Source organism: Gossypium arboreum, chromosome 5 (assembly GCF_025698485.1).
Source record: "Gossypium arboreum isolate Shixiya-1 chromosome 5, ASM2569848v2, whole genome shotgun sequence".
Classification (NCBI taxonomy): Eukaryota; Viridiplantae; Streptophyta; class Magnoliopsida; order Malvales; family Malvaceae; genus Gossypium; species Gossypium arboreum.
The window spans coordinates 85,723,078-85,739,379 of NC_069074.1; the positions used below are offsets into that span (position 1 = coordinate 85,723,078).

At 35.3% G+C, this 16,302-nt stretch overlaps 2 protein-coding genes across 5 annotated transcripts; one reads left to right on the forward strand and one right to left on the reverse strand.

Annotated features, from left to right (window-relative positions):
• Positions 1-81: 81 nt before the first annotated feature.
• On the reverse strand, positions 82-8,431 carry LOC108460522 (pentatricopeptide repeat-containing protein At2g41720). 4 transcript variants are annotated; one of them, XM_017760038.2, is made up of 10 exons: positions 8,171-8,431; positions 7,399-8,006; positions 6,935-7,107; positions 4,156-4,261; positions 2,241-3,350; positions 2,036-2,141; positions 1,452-1,656; positions 869-1,001; positions 586-690; positions 82-322 (listed from the first exon to the last, which is right to left on the reverse strand). In XM_017760038.2, the coding sequence occupies exons 2-10, from the start codon at positions 7,771-7,773 to the stop codon at positions 176-178; spliced, it is 2,460 nt and encodes an 819-aa protein (XP_017615527.1). In that variant the 5' UTR covers positions 7,774-8,006; positions 8,171-8,431; the 3' UTR covers positions 82-175. The 4 variants fall into 4 exon arrangements, 3 of the variants coding, with proteins under 3 accessions (XP_017615527.1, XP_017615526.1, XP_017615528.1); XM_017760037.2 differs by having other exon boundaries at positions 8,110-8,431; XR_008283089.1 differs by having other exon boundaries at positions 293-322; positions 869-916; positions 8,110-8,431.
• Positions 8,432-9,255: 824 nt separating this feature from the next.
• Positions 9,256-12,832, forward strand: LOC108458797 (proline-rich extensin-like protein EPR1). Its single transcript, XM_017758193.2, has 3 exons — positions 9,256-9,575; positions 9,993-10,072; positions 10,165-12,832. Exons 1-3 carry the CDS (start codon positions 9,403-9,405, stop codon positions 12,660-12,662), a joined length of 2,751 nt encoding a protein of 916 aa, XP_017613682.1. The 5' UTR covers positions 9,256-9,402; the 3' UTR covers positions 12,663-12,832.
• The last annotated feature ends 3,470 nt before the right edge of the window (positions 12,833-16,302 follow it).

Consider the following 16,302-nt stretch of genomic DNA (forward strand, 5'->3'; position numbering starts at 1 on the left):
AAAAGGAAATTTGTCTCATCTATTAGTTTTTGTTTTTAGTAAGCCTTTACTTGGTTTAATGAAGAAACATGTGATAGTCTCTTTTAAGTTTAAAACCATATTATAAAAGGTGAAATAAATAATAAAACTATATTTTCTCCTTAAATAAAATAAAATAACACTAAAGTAATATTTATCATGGCAGAAATAACTTCAGCTTACCTACTTTTTCTTTTATTTTATCTGCATATTCAACCCCACATCTTTTCTGTGAAAAGGAGACAATATCAACAAACATCCCTTTCGAAGGTTGAATTCCGGAATCCTCCATCCACTGAAGAACCTGCACAGAGATTTGTCAAGGAGATTTGAGTCTTATAACGCATTTTGTACCATAATGCCATTGCGGAAAAGTAAGATGTTTGAGGACCTGCGTCTCCTAATTCAAAGGCCATTCAGATTTCAAACAATTAGCCATCATGCCAGATGTTAAAACTAGAAAAACAGATGAATCCAACACCATTTACATCATTTATCTAAGAAACTCTATGGTGTGTGGATTGAAGATAGACGCTAAAATGGTTAACAGATAATACAGAGTATAACCTCGATATATTTCCGCCAATTTTCAGCTGCCAACAGATTTTTCAACAAGATTGAGTAGGTGTTGAAACTGACTGGAACACCTGATGCTATTATCTTGTAAAACAGCTGCATGTTTTCCAAAGAAAGAAAAAAAAAATAGGAAGTGGAGAATAAGAATAATCAAACACCGAACCAACCTTTAACCTTAGTGGTAAGATAGAACTTGAGAACTTTGGAGTTTTTGAAAGACAAAGCAACAGCAAGGACTTCTATTGCATGTATAAACATTAAGGAAATCAAGTACCTTCATCATGGATTCAGTCTTTCCACTCTTCCCAAGCAGATGAAGAAGCTGATTCAAAAGCCCAATGGAAACCAAAGGGAACCAAGGCTCCATTAGTTCGATCAGGTCAATTGTAGTCTTCCAATCTTGTAAACTTCATTTGAATCCCCCAATGTTAGTTTCTAGTAAGCAGATAAAGCATACTAAATGTTCAATGAAAAAAGGATCTATTTTGTCATGTAGGATATATCGTGAAATAGTGTACAGGCAAGCAATGTTGGATGTGGCCCCACCAAAATTAATTTCTTCTATACATGTTCTTCCCTTAAAAATGCGAAAAGGATACAATTGGGTGTCAATAGAATTGGTTAAATTAGATTCATTATCCTCAAATTCTGGAAAAAGTTAATTTTCCTCTGCCATAAAAGTAAAATGGAACTCTTTCAAAAGTTAATTTTCCTCTGATATAAAAGTAAAATGGAAAGATCTGCATCAGGTATCAAGCACTCTAAAAAATAATAAACAATAAGCAATATTTTTGACAAAAGGGGAAAAAGCTAATGAAACATGATTTCTTTTCAGAAAATAAAGACATGAAACTTACATGCTACAAGCTGATACCATTTCAAAGAAAACAGCATCATTTAAAGGAATTGCTTTCTCTCTCATATACTTTGCCAAAACAAGAACTTTGGATGGTTGTCCTCCCTTGTTAAAAGCTCGCAGTAGAGCAGAACATGCTATAGAGTCTGGTTGGATACCATTTTCTTCCATCTCTAGGAAGATTGCAGAAGCTTTTGCCCAATTTTCTGTAGTTAATAAGCACCAAGTTTTTAGTTCCCAAAGTAGTAGTTTTTCCAGCTAAAGAAGACATACTTTCAAACAAATTGAACATATTAGCATGAGAAATAGCCAGTTCTGATGCAGCTTTAAATAAATGCCCAAGACAAAGTGGAAAATGTTCTTTAGACAAGTTCAACCAATAAAAAACACAGAACTAAGCTCACACCATACCATGAAGTTAATCAGTAAACTTCCGGGTATAGAATAAAAAAAACATTTTAAGAAAAGATCAGCTATGATAATAAAATTTCTTCGACAAAAAGATCACTTCCCCATATAGCTTGTACATGTATCCAGAATTGGTCTCCACAGTGAGTTAGTTCAGAAGTGTATCGTGCAACTTACCTGCAGAACTATAAGCATGCAGCATCGCAGTATATGCAACAACATCAGGACAACAACCAGAAACCTTCATCATGTTGAACATTGATTCAGCTTCAGCAACTTGGCCCTGAAATGGGTGTTAAAAGGAAGAATAAAATAAATACGAAAACATTTCCCTCAAGTTGTATATCAGCAATTAAGAAGCACACCGTGCAGAAGCACCTGCCTGTTTACTGTAGACACAAATAAGAGATGAGTACACCTCCTTCGTTAAGGGAATTTTTAAACCAACCATGTCATCAAGAAACCCAAGTGCCTCACTATATCTGGACAGTTTATAGGAACCACTTATTAATACTGTATAAGTAACAGAATCTGCTAAGACTTTCCTTTTCCTCATGGATTTGTACAAAGCTATCGCCTTCTCAAACTCTCCGAAATTCATATAGCTTCCAATTGCTGAATTGTAGGCAACTGTATTCAGTTTGATACATCGCAGCTCAGCTGCTGAGAGTATAGCATCAATATTCACTTTCTGCCGACAGCGCCCACAGGCAGCTAAAAGGGTGCAAATTGAGACAATGTTTGGCTTAATCCCATCTTGCTCCATTTGACGCAAGACTTCTACAGCCTCAGCTAATAAACCATTGGATCCATAGGCATCAATCAATGCATTATAACTTACAAGATTAGGTTTACAATTGTTTCTCTTCATCATATCAAAAATTTCTCTAGCTTTTTCAGGTAGCTGCGATCTTCCATAAGCATTAAGTAAAGAAGTATAAGAAACAACATCTGGACGAAATCCATTTTGTTTTATCTGGTCAAAAACAGCAACTGCCTCTTTACTCATTCCATGTGAAGCATATGCAGCCATTAGTGTGTTATATGAAACAATATTGGGTTGTATACCTTCTGCAAGCATTGCATTGAACACAGCCTTACAGTTTTCTATCTGTCCGCAAACAGAATATAGGTGAATGATGCTAGTGAATGTAACGATGTCAGGTCGGGAATCTGCTCTCTCATCTCTCATGGAATTAAATATATCCATAGCTTTTCCATATTGTCCGAGCTTCACTAGGCAATTTATCACAATATTCAGTGTAGTTGTATCAGGACGAATATGTGTCCCTTTCATCAATTCAAAATAAGATAAAGCTTTTGAATACTGGGCCCCACTCTTATATGCTGACAATACAATGTTATGTGTCACCAGATCTGGTCCAACTCCATTTTCCGTCATTTTCTTGCAAACCTTCAGAGCTTCTCTCCAGTTTCCACTAGATCCACAAGCGTTTATCAAGTTGTTATAAGTTGATCGACTTGGAGGGATCTGCCCATATACATTAAGGTTACAAACATCTCTTGTTGAAAAGACATAAAATTTCTGAAGAGATGGAAAAAGAAATTAGGGAAAGAACAGTTGCTTAATAGAAAAAGCTAGGTTGATTTATTTTTTATAAAACAAGAAAACATCAAAGCATTGATGCTATCTATCTATATAAAAAAAATATATGTGCTAACTTCGATTGGATTTATTTAGCAACCGTTATGTTATCATGTACACTGCATGTATGAAAGTTTTATTTGGTTTCTTCCTCTATCTATTTTCCTCCAAATATTTATCAGAGAACTGGAAAAGAAAGAAGCACCCTTTATGGCACATCAATTTTGATTGCTTAGTCTAGTTTGAAGGGGAAACCCCTGACAAAACTCTTAAATCCCATCTAAACTTCCATAATTCTAAATCATATAATTTATCTCACTATGTGCAACTCTGAATGAATTTACAAACTTAAAAGTGGGACTTGAAGCATGTGACCAATAAAAATCATGCAAAGCAATCTGCTCAATCAACCAGGGGAAGATTATATGAATAGTACAGCCTGCAGACACCAAATTTGTATCAACCATAACAATAATTATAGTGACAACTAGATAATAATAGAAGCACTTTGTGGGTCTTGTTTGACCTTAACAATAATAACAGAAACCATTGCAAGAAAATGAACGCACCATGTAGTATTGTGAACATATATTTTATATGCAGTATCATTTAAATGTGAAAATAACAAAAAGAAGCTCACTCAAGTTATACCCACAAAGAGTCATTAGGGAACAAAAATACAAATACACACAGCTGCACTGAGCATGTCTTCCATGATATTCATAGCCCATCGCCATTGACCAACTTGACCATGTGCATGGATAAGAGCATTGTATGTCTCAACATCAGGCTTGCACCTACAGCAGAGATATTATGGAATTATTATGTCACCACAAAGTTAAATAAGATTTTTGAATGAGAAACCGTCAAAATCTTCAAAAGTTAATATTTATAACATTTGAGGATACAAGAAGCCTATTGCTTGGAAAGTTATAAAACTCCAAAGCTAACAATATATGCACATATCATTTTAGTGTCAGCCATGCATGTCAATCTGTCACCTGCTTGTATTACACTATTTATGTCATTTCATGTAAATTACATTATAATCTTTGTTGTAAATAAGATATTATTTAGGCTAAATCTGATATTACTGTGTATGGGTTTTATTTACTTTGATTTATTTCTGTGAAATCGAGTGAGAGAGAAAAAGAGGAAGAAAGAAGAGAAAGAAAACAGCCTTGCAGTCACTGTTTAGGCTGTAAAGAGCTGTGAAAAAGAAGAAGAAAGGTAGAGAGTTGAGAGAAAGGGGTATTCTAAAATAATTTCTTGTGCCTATACATTATGCTACATAACATATTTATACTAGTTCCTAGATATGCAAAGAAGGAAAGATACCTAATTTAATGCTAATTAATCCCTAGAATTATGTACAATAAATCTAAAGATTCTAATAGGATCATAACAATTTCCTTAAGTTGACTATAGTAACTTGTATAAATGAGATGCTCTTCTCATAATTTTCTTCTTACACCCTTCTCGATTCCTACTTTGGTTACATGGAATCAGTGCCTTTCAGCTCAATTTTTTCTTTTTTGGTTTGTGTTTCATTGTTTTTTGGGGTATTTTAATGAGTCACTTTTAAAGTGATTTTATAGTGTGCACTGCCAGCAAAAGGAGTGCCATCAGCAGATTTGCAACTTCTGACAACTGGAAAGCAAGTGTGTGAAGCTCACGCACCATCCAAAGCTGAGCAAACCTTTGTCACATGGCGGTGCATGGGGAAGCCTGGGAGGCCTTCTTTTCACCGAATTCTTCCTCCGGTGCCGACTAGTCTGTTTGACCATAACGCAGCCTTTGGGTGCCTGATCAGAGCTGGGTTTTAGGGAATTTGTATCGGTTTGGATTTATGCGATTGTTTGGGCATTTTGTAGCTAATAAGTTTTAGGAAATTCAGATGATTCCCCTCTTCGGTTTGAAGTTGGTGGCTTTCCTTGGGTTATTTTGGGATATTTTGCTTGAAATTTGGTTCTTTAAATTTTCTTTACTTGTTTTATCCATTGTTACTTGGATTTAAAGGATGGCAATAAAACCTAAAGTCCTTACAAGCGAGATGATTTTGATAATGTTGAAAATTACAGAGCACAAACTAAATGAGACCAATTATCTAGATTGGAGCAAGATGGTTAGAATTTACAGACAAAGCATTGATAAAGATGATCACTTGAATAACGAACCTCCTACTGATGATACTAGACAAGTGTGGCTGAGAGAAGATGCTCAATTGTTTTTGCATATTCGAAATTCTATTGATAGTGAGATAATTTCCCTAATTACCACAGTAACTTTGTTAAGGAGCTAATGAATTACTAGGTTTTTTTTTTTTTTTTTGGTATTTAGGTAAAGAAAATATTTCTCATGATTAAGAAGTATGTCAACTAATTGCCTGTCAAATGTCACATGAACTAAAAGCACCTATAGTCAATTTCTGTTTGATAAAGTGATGATCAATCTTAATGTATTTTGTTCCATCATGTTTAAATGGATTTTGAGCTATGTTGATGGCAGCCTTGTTGTTATAGTACAAGGATAGTTTTCTGTTTTCTAAGAAGAGCACTATTATTAGTCTGAGCTGAATGAGTGTTTTCAATACACAACATTCTCGTAAAAGTATCTTGAAGAGATGAAATTTTAGATCCAGAAAGAATATGTGATTTGGTCGTCTCAAACATCGAAGGAAGGTCAACGAGGAAACTCATAATTGTCATTTGTCCCCGTTAAGTCTGCTGATCTTTAACATTTGGGCTAAACGACAGTAGAACATTAAACTCTTTATACACCTTTTTAAACTCCATAGACTGATTTTTAGGGATTTCAGTTTCTGATATTTGGGGATTTTATTACAATTTACAACTTTACTGATCAATTTCTGATTCAGACAGCCATATACTTGTAAAGCTTTAAACAACATGATGAAATATTCTAGCAATCCACAGTGCCCTAAAGTTACTTAAGGATAATCAATCATGGCCGTATCATAGTTCTACAGCCAAATAGTCATTATTTAGGATATAATTAACATGGGGCTCAGAACTTTTCCAGGTTCTATCACTTATAGTTCCTTGGTCATTAGTATGAAGGCTCCCCACCAAAATGTATGAGTTCAGAATATTCTATAAAAGTTTATAATTAATTGAGATCTCATGCCAATTGAGCAATTGTATTGATGCAGTCTGTAGCTGTAGCTCTATTAGAAATAATTAAACTAGGATAATGACTTCAAAGATCTTGATAGAAAAACTACAAAAGGCTACTTCTTGCCCAGCATAAGAAGACTCCAAAAAGCTACACTTTTGTTAGACAGACATGTACTTGTCTACAAACAGCAAATTTATTCTTGACTTCTAACCATTTTATAAACATCGTGAGATCCACACGAGTAAAGTTTTGCATACGGTTAAACGTAGTTTATGTCAGTTGGAAATGACACACTAAATTCCATATAACATCAAACAAACAGAAAGCATTACCTCCACTTTTGCATTTCAAAGAACAACCCCCTAGCCTGATCTGTCCGTTTATGTCTACCATGTAATCTTATCATCATATTGTAGATATCAGTTCGTGCACAGTAGTTCTTCTGCTTTTTCATCCACTCAAATACTTTTATACTATGTTCAATTGCACCCCTTTGTGTCAGTTCCTGCAAATCCAGCATCAAAATCACTCAACGGGCACAATTTCAACCGCTAATCACTAATTATTCTTAGGCTTTGTTTGGCTCTTACTTTCGTATCTGCCTTTTCTTTTTTCTTATTAAAAACGAGTAAATGAAGAAATGTGAGGCGGGGAAGCATTTTTCATTATTTGAAAATTTTAACATTTACTTATTCAACATGTGCATTTATGCTTGGAATTTTTTTAAGAAAAAAAAATGCAAAGAGTAACAGCTATGTATTTTATAGCTTTATAGAAGCATAAGAACGCAGCATACCTTAATGAGGAAGGGGAAATTTTTCCTAGCAAAACGGCCAACCCACCGGTTCAGTACCGGTTCGACATTTTCCCAATGATTGAGCTCCAGCACTCGGTCGACCACCTCAGATATGGTCCAGTCCTTCTGGAAGCGGTCGCCTTCTACACGCAAACGGTACCGTTTAGGGATATGGGCCTTCCTGAGTCCACTCACCCGAGTGGAAACCTCGTGCTGGCCCTTGTCGTAGTCGACGAACCCGGATTTATGTTCCTCAAACGCGGTGTCGTTATTGCGTTTCTTGCAAAGGATAAGGGATTTGGAGGTAGTGGAGTGAGTGGAAGTTGGCGAGTTGAGAGGGAATTTGATAGGGAGCGGATGGAATAGAGTGGTCATTTAATTTGACGGTTGGAATGTTTGGAAGACCACCGCAGGAGTGGATGACAATAAACCCCGGAAAATTTTAGTATTAGTAATAAACCAGTGGAATTTTTAATACAAAAATCAATAAAGCAAAACAACTTCAAAGAAAGGAAAAGAAACATAAAAAACAGGGTTCAGATTTATTTAGCATAGCTGAAGATTTAAGGTTACCGTCGAAGATAATTCGGAATCCCCAAAGCCTAAACCTGCAAAAATTTCAAATATATTAAAGGCACTAAAATGTTAATAAAATTAAAAGAAAATAATCAATAATAAGTAGATGAAGAAGAGGAATATACTGTCACTTACAGAAGGAGATGTGGAATTAAAAACTCTAAGGGGACAAAGACTGAGGGTTATTAGTATCTACCTTGGGATGCCACTTATTGATGGGAGGGTTAGAAAGGAAACAACTGGTTACTTGGTTGATAAGGTTAAGAGTGGGTTGAATGGGTATGAAGCACATTTCCTTTCATTAGTTTTGCAACTTGATTTGGGGAGGGAGGATGAATAAGAGGAAGGCTTGCCAGAAAGGAATGTATGTCGCAATTGCTCAAATTTTTGAACATTCTTCTTTTCAGAATTCAATCTGCCCCCTCTTTGCTGCTCTCTTCAACCTTCTGTAATATCTTTTCTGATAAATTTAGAAATAAAATAAGTTTTTATTATAAAATATAATGGTAAAATATCATTAATAGTCCCCATATTTATCAAAATTTCATGATTACAAATTTTAGTTTCTTTTTCAATTGTCTTTTCCCCCAGTTTCAATTAAATATTAATACATTTCAATCTAAGATTTTGGTGGGAACTACAAGTAAATATGGCTTTGAATTTTTTAATTTCTTCTTTTAAAAATTTTATCTTTTGAAATTTTAATAAAATTTTGAGGGGCCATTTGTGATATTTTCCATTTTACGCCCAAAGCATAGACAGCGCAACCACCAAAGAACCGCTTGTTTCTATGCTTTCATTGCTTTGCCCTATATTGAAAATTAAAGAATTGGATGGGCTATATTGAAAATTTGATATGCATTCAAGGGCCATTTATGATATAACATCATTTTTCATCATTTATGATTTTACTAAATGGCCCTTGAATGTATATAAAATTTTCAATATAGTCCATCCAATTTAAAATTATGTTTTTGTATTTTTTATTATTAGTAAAAATACCAATATGAAAACCATTATGTAAGTTTAAAAGTAACATATAAGTTCCAATATAAATGTGTAAATACAATTTCTTTAATTAGTAATTTTAAATTCCCATATTTTAGAAGTAATTGAATTTCAATTTTTTAATTTTTAAATTCTTATAATAATTTTAATTTAATTTTTAGAGTTTAGTAAATAACATACTATTTTAAAATAAAATTTATAAAAGAAGGGACCATATCAAAATTTTGATAAATTTTAAAGTGGATAGACTATATTGAAATTTTGATAAACTTTTAGAGACTATTTTGATATTACTCCATTTATATTTGAGCATTTAATCTTCCTTTGCTCAAAGTGGAAGACGGTTTTTCTCGAAGCCCCGAGAGGTGAATTTAGCATCCAGACCATAGCCTTGAAATTATTGTTAATTAATGGCAACAAATGAGGAGCATGAAGCTAAGTCGATTCCTCCATGGCCAAACTGACGTTCAACTCTTGAAAGAGAATGTACCCATTGTTACTTATGATAATATCAAGCTTTACATTGATGGGATTTCTAATGAGGAGCCATTAAATATCTTTCTCCTTGAACTCGGCATTGAATTTTATCAATGGTTTGAATTTCTTGAATCTGTTCTCCAGATGTTTGGTTTTTTGCCTGAACCATCCTTGTTTGATTCATATGCAGTAGTGGAACAAAGTAGGAAACATTTGAAGTTGAACCCAATTTTTATAGGAAACATTTGAAGTTGAACCCAATTTTTATCTTTCTTTATTCAAAGGATAATTATCAATTTATCTTCGACTTTTCCCAATCTTTGATAATCTTTAACTGCAAAACTATAGAATTTTGGTTTTTCAGAACTATCTTTGAACCCCTTTCTTTTACCTATATATAAAAATTATATTCTAAAACCATTATCTGTTCATATCAATATGAAATCTCAGAAATCTCTCTGTTTTTTCTTGGTTTTGTTTGCTTGTCTTATATCTTTCTCTTATGCTCACAAAAACTTTCATGTTGGTGGCAGTGATGGATGGGTTTTGAAGCCGAAGGAGATGTACAATGATTGGGCTAGTAGACAAAAGTTCCATGTTAATGACACTCTTGGTAACTGTTCTCATTGCTTTGAATCATTCATTTTGGCCTTTTACGTTTTCTTTTTCATGATCGTTCTTATGATTCAATTGTTTGTTGGGCAGTTTTCAAGTATGAGAAAGGATTAGACTCGGTTTTGTTAGTACACAAATATGATTTCTTCAAGTGCAACATGGAAAATCCTTTAAAGAAAATGATTAGTGGGAGTTCTGAGTTTCGGTTTCCTCAATCGGGTGCCTTCTTTTTCATCAGTGGGAAAGATGGTCATTGTCAAAAGGGTCAGAAATTGATTACTGTTGTTATGGCTGAGAGAAATAGAGCCCCATTTGCTCATCCACCAAAACCAGAGCCTCTGATCTCACCTCATGGTCTGGCTGTAGAAGCTCCCGAAGCATCATTTTTGTGGCCAGCGCAGTCACCTGAGCATCATGGCCCTCTTTTTGAACCTCTTGAAACATCAATTCTAGAGCTGAAACACCATTTGAGGAGTCATGGTCCTGTTCTAGAATCTCTTAAAGCATCGTCTCCAGGGCCAGCATACTCTCCCAAGCATCATACCACTGTTGTAGAACCTCCCATTGCATCACCTCCCGAGCTAGGTCACTCTCCCGAGCATCCTGGCCATATTGCAGAACCACCTAAAGCCTTATCTCTGGTGCCTGTGCACTCTCCCAAGAATCATGAAGCATCATCTCCAGAGCCAGCGCACTCTCCCGAGCATCATAGCCATGTTGCAGAATCACCTGAAGCCTCATCTCTGGTGCCCGCACACTCTCCCAAGAATCATCACCCTGTTAGAGAAACTCCTGAAGTATCATCTCCGGGACCAGCATACTCACCCAGGCATCATGGCCCTGTTTTTGAACCCCCTGAAACATCAATTCTAGAGCCAGAACACTCTCTCAATCATCACGGCCCTGTTCCAGAATATCTCAAGGCATCATCTCCGGGGCCAGCATACTCACTCAAACATCATAGCCATGTTGCAGAATCACCTAAAGCCTCATCTCTGGTGCCTGCACACTCTCCCAAGAATGATCACCCTGTTGGAGAAATTCCTGAAGCATCATCTCCAGGACCAGCATACTCACCCAAGCATCATGGCCCTGTTTCTGAACTCCCTCAAACATCAATTCTAGAGCCAGAACACTCTCTCAAGCATCATGGCCCCGTTCTAGAATCTCTCAAAGCATCATCTCCGGGGCCAGCATACTCACCCAAACATCATAGCCCTGTTGTGGAACCTCCCGAAGCCTCATGTCCAGAGCAAGCACAGTCTCCCGATCATCATGGCACTATTGCAGAACCTCCCAAAGCGTCATCACCAGAGCCAGCCCCCTCTCCCAAGCACCATGGCCCTGTTGCAGAACCAGCCAAAGCCTCATCTCCATGGCCAGCACACTTACCCAAGTATCATGGCTCCATTGTAGAGGCCCCAGAAACATCGAATCTAGAGACAAAAAATTCTCCCAAGCACTATGGACCTGTTCTAGAACCTCTGAAAGTATCATCTCTTGGGCCAGCCCACTCTCCCGAGCATCATGGCCCTGTTGCAGAACCAGCCAAAACCTCATCTCAGGGGCCAGCACACTCACCCAAGCATCATGGCTCTGTTGTAAAACCACCAGAAATATCAATTCCAGAGACAAAAAATTCTCTCAAGCACGATGGACCTCTTCTAGAACCACTTAAAGCATCATCTCTAGGACCAGCACACTGTCCTGAGCATCATATTTCCGTTGAAGAACCTCCCAAAGCATTATCTGCAGAGCCAGCATACTCTCCCGAGCATCATGACCCTGTTGCAGAGCCTGCCAAAGCCCCATCCCCAGTGCCAGCTCACTCTTCCAAGCTCAATGATCATGTTCCAAAACCACCCAAAGCATCATCTCTTGGATTAGCATACTCACCCAAGCATCATGGCCCTGTCGTACAACCACCTGAAACCTCAAATCTAGAGCCAAATTTCTCTCCAGAGCATCATGGCCCTGTAGCAGTAATGCCCAAAGCATCATCTCCAGAGCCAGCACACTCTTCCGAGCATTACATTCATGGCCCTGTTGGAAAACCGCCCAAAGCATCATCTCCGGGGCCAGCTTTGGCTCCCATAGCTTCATCCGTTGTTGTCCAATCTCCTAAAGAATCATTTCCATTACCAGCAACACACTCTCCCATGCCTCATCTCCCTGTTGCAAATCCTCCTCAAGTATCATCTCCAAAACCTGAAACAGCACCATCACCCACTTCAAGGGCACATCTCCCTATTGGATATCCTCCCAAAGCAGAATCACCATCACTAGGATTATCTCCAAGACCCCAAACACCATCTTCAACATCACCCAAAGCTTCAACTCCGTCCCATTCTCATGGAGCTTCTTCGGCAACAACACCAGCCACAACTTCAACTCCACTAGCTCAGCCACCAGCCACTTCACCTTCTCCAGCTGGTTCTCAATCACCAATAGGCGCTTCTGCCAATGTGTTGTTGTCAGCTTCAACACCTTCCAGGTCATTTGGCAATGCAACTTCTTCAAGCCTTTTGCTATTAGTTGCCAGTATCTTATTGGGTGTGCGACCCGGTAGCTTTTGGGGTGGCTTTTAGGAATGTTGATTGATTTAATTGAGGTTTAGAGATAGTTACTATTATTTCATTTTTTTTAGATTAATTACACTATTCTTTTATTAATTTATAATGTTTTAGTGATCGTATTTGTGGTTGAGCTTTGCATGTGCTAAATTTGCTTCACAATAAAAATTTTATTTTCTTTTAAACATATGATCAACTTATTGTTTAGGGTATTTAGATAACTAATTTTTCAAAATTGTCAAAGGAAATTATTCAATATTAGCTACTATTTTTTAATAATAATCACTCAAAATTTAATAATAAAGCTCTGAAAATAATCAATTCAATCAAAGGGCATGTATTTTTACTTTTACTTGGATTGGAATATAAATGCGGTTTAACATGAGTATATGTTAATATTTATATCTCAAATATAAACAATAACACAAATAATTTTGAAAAAAATTAAAATTTGAAACAAGGTGATAAATATCTTTGTAAAGTGAAATATTTATCTACTAACAAATCATGGGTTTACATGATTTTTAACCTTTATGGTTAAATCTCTTTTATCTTTCTTCCTTTCTCAAAAGATTAGATCAGTACTTTCTAATATTTTTGACTATTTTATTTACCGCAATTAATGTTGTGGACACTTAGAGTCATATTTGTAAATTTTAAATTGATTTGATAAATACAACTGGTTAAGTCAAAAATAATTGATTCGATTGTCTAACTACGTAATATTGAATAATAAAATTATTGCTAAAAAATTAAGAGGAATTTTAAAAATTAAAAATATGAAAAATAAGAAAATTTAGAAAAGAAAATATATTTAGAAAATTTATTAAACACACTTAAATAATCATAATGACACAAACATCATTTTTACATTATAAATTCAATTAAAATTTTAAGACTTTAATTAACTTTAATTTAGTTTTTCTTTTCTCATTTTCTATTTGAGTTGGATTCAGTGTTGGCCGGTTGATTTAGAAAATAGGCTTGGGTTTAAGGCCAAGAAATTTAGGCAAAAAAATTAGTAAAACTAATTTTCTTTTTAATCAATTCGTAATTTAAATTCAATTATGGTTTAAAACAGTTCATGAATCAATTGATTTAATCATTTTCTTGATCAGAATATTGGTCAATTCTAGGTTTTATCCATCTAATCAAATGGTCCAATCCTATTTAAACAATTATGATATTTATTTTTAGCTTTTACAAATATATATATATATATTCATTTTAAAGTTTTATACAATTATTATTAGTTTATATTTTTATTAATTAGATAATTAAACATTTCAATTCAACAAAAAAAAACTGAGATTGATAAATCATATCACTAATTAATTTTAATTAACTTGTTTAGTTTAATGACTAATTAATTTGGTTTTCACTTTTGAATTGCAATTATTTAATTATAATTACTAATAATTTGAAGGAATTAATTTTAATTTCTAAATTCTCTTTTGTATATTGTAAGAAAACACATTCATTGCGGATAGTAATACATGCAATATATTTCTCTAACTCATCGTTTTCACTTTTCCTATTATCGATTCAAAGGCAAACCATCTAGGTTATATCAAGCTAGCAGAGGGACCGATTTGACATATATAATTAGGGCTCAAATAATTTATAATTAAATTTTGACTCTTCGTATTTTAATTACAATATTCTTTAGTCATGGAGACATTCCACGAAAGTACCATGACTGAGTTCTCTTCATTATATACCATTACAAAAGCTACTTATCAAGTGCTCATCCAATGATCTTATCATATGTGTGTTACCCTCATAGAACATCCTTAATATCTTTGGAATAAAATTTGTGCTCCCAATATAATCTGATTTATCTCATGGTAACAATTACATATTCCTCCAAGAAAAAGTCAATTACTGATACATAATAGTTAAATCACTCATCTTAAGACAAATGACTCAAGACCACGTTACTTTTCCATGTATCATGTAATGCCAATGAGAAGATATCATTTTTCCTTTATTACGCTATGAAGTCTACTATTGTAAGTGAAGCTTTGTCATGCAAAAGTCATATGCCCAATGTACCAACTTTCGATTCTATTACCAATTGAGTCTAGGATTTTAATACATCAAAATATACAAATCACATAGACATAATTCGTCGCTTATTCAAGATTGAGATAAAAGTGAATAAAATCATAAATGAATTTACGATTTATTCTACTTAGATCTTATCCAATGTATTGTCAACCCTAGATAGTCACAACTGGGACTTTATCTTCTGATAGACATACACTCCGATACCTAAGACAAGGTATCTCTCTAATTGGATTTGATAGATGGAATAAGAATCTCTTAACCATCTTGCTCAAATTTGATTAATCTACGAGTCATTTTAGATTATCTACTAATACAAATTGTCTTCTTGCATTATGACCACATAATACAACTTCGTATTATTTAAATGTTAGATGATCAACGAGCTAGTATTTTCTTTCATTTTGCTTTGCATGCAAAAACCATTGAGGACATGATACAAGAGATATTAATGATAATGATGAAGTTTTTATTAGAGTAATTTGTTTGAAAAATTACAAGTACATTGTGATATTACTACATTGATTTCCCAACAGTAAGGAGACCCTAGAAGCCACCATGTTTAAATGAAGGAAATCATCTAGAGATACATTCATTGCCTCCCATTGACTGGAGGAACTCACCTTGGCATGCCTAGAATGTTGGCTTTGCTTGTAGTTATCTTATTCTCCCGTCAAACCACTTTCCAAGACGTTGTTATGCGTTTTGTTCTAGTAAGAACATTTGAGGAGATTCGACGTAGCGTATGTTTCCTCTATGTGCCTTGGTTTCTTCATGTGTCTTATTTGTCTCTTCTTTACTTATTGTTGGCAAAGCATTCTCCCTTTGTCTTAAGAAGAAAATGGACCAAGCTACTTTGGGCTTTCTTCCTACAAGGCTCATGCATCTTTTAGTGTTTAGGTTGTATATAAAAGTTGGGAGAGAGTTCTCATATCCTTTGCTTTTGGTGCATAGAGGAGGTATTTATGGAGAGAGGTCGGTTGGGCATGGGTTCTAGCTATCAAGCACTCTACTCCATAGGTACAGAGGGTAGAGTGGTAGATAGTGAATATTCTCTTTAAACAAGGCCTTGCAAATGTAGGGAAATTGAATTGGATAAATATCTTTTCTTGTTTACTTTTTTGCACTTTACATTTCTTGTGCCTAAAGTAATTGGAACTAGTCTTAGCACTACTTGATTTTTCTTTCAAATATCAATTTGGACCCAACAACCTGTACCGCCCAGATCCACATCTAAGCCAAGAAGGAGACCCTCTCCTATCTCAAGTCTCCATCGGTTGATTGGCATGGGACCACCACCATATGACCTCCCCATCTGGGTGAGAATCTTGAGCGTTCAGATCTCCACAACGATTAAAGAGGGAGAAAGCTCTCGAGTTTTTTAGAGGCCTATGGCGGCTGACAGCATGGTCGTATGGTAGTCAGTTTCCACACCGACTCACCACCCCTATCTATACTTACTTCACCAGCCATCGACCAACTTTTTGGTTTGAAGAGGCTTGTTTCGTTAAGAATAATAAGATTGTTTCCATGAGTTGGGCATTTTTTACAGCACATCATGTTGTTGACTTGTGGTCTTCGAGTACTG

Coding starts and splice junctions, on each gene's coding strand:
- LOC108458797 (XM_017758193.2), top strand. CDS start 9,403: ATGAGGAGCATGAAGCTAAGTCGATTCCTCCATGGCCAAACTGACGTT. Junction 9,576..9,992: donor GGCATTGAATTTTATCAATG/GTTTGAATTTCT, acceptor TGTTGGTGGCAG/TGATGGATGGGTTTTGAAGC. Junction 10,073..10,164: donor CCATGTTAATGACACTCTTG/GTAACTGTTCTC, acceptor TTTGTTGGGCAG/TTTTCAAGTATGAGAAAGGA.
- LOC108460522 (XM_017760038.2), bottom strand. CDS start 7,773: ATGACCACTCTATTCCATCCGCTCCCTATCAAATTCCCTCTCAACTCG. Junction 7,108..7,398: donor ATTTCCCCTTCCTCATTAAG/GTATGCTGCGTT, acceptor CTGGATTTGCAG/GAACTGACACAAAGGGGTGC. Junction 323..585: donor ATTGGCGGAAATATATCGAG/GTTATACTCTGT, acceptor ATCTCTGTGCAG/GTTCTTCAGTGGATGGAGGA.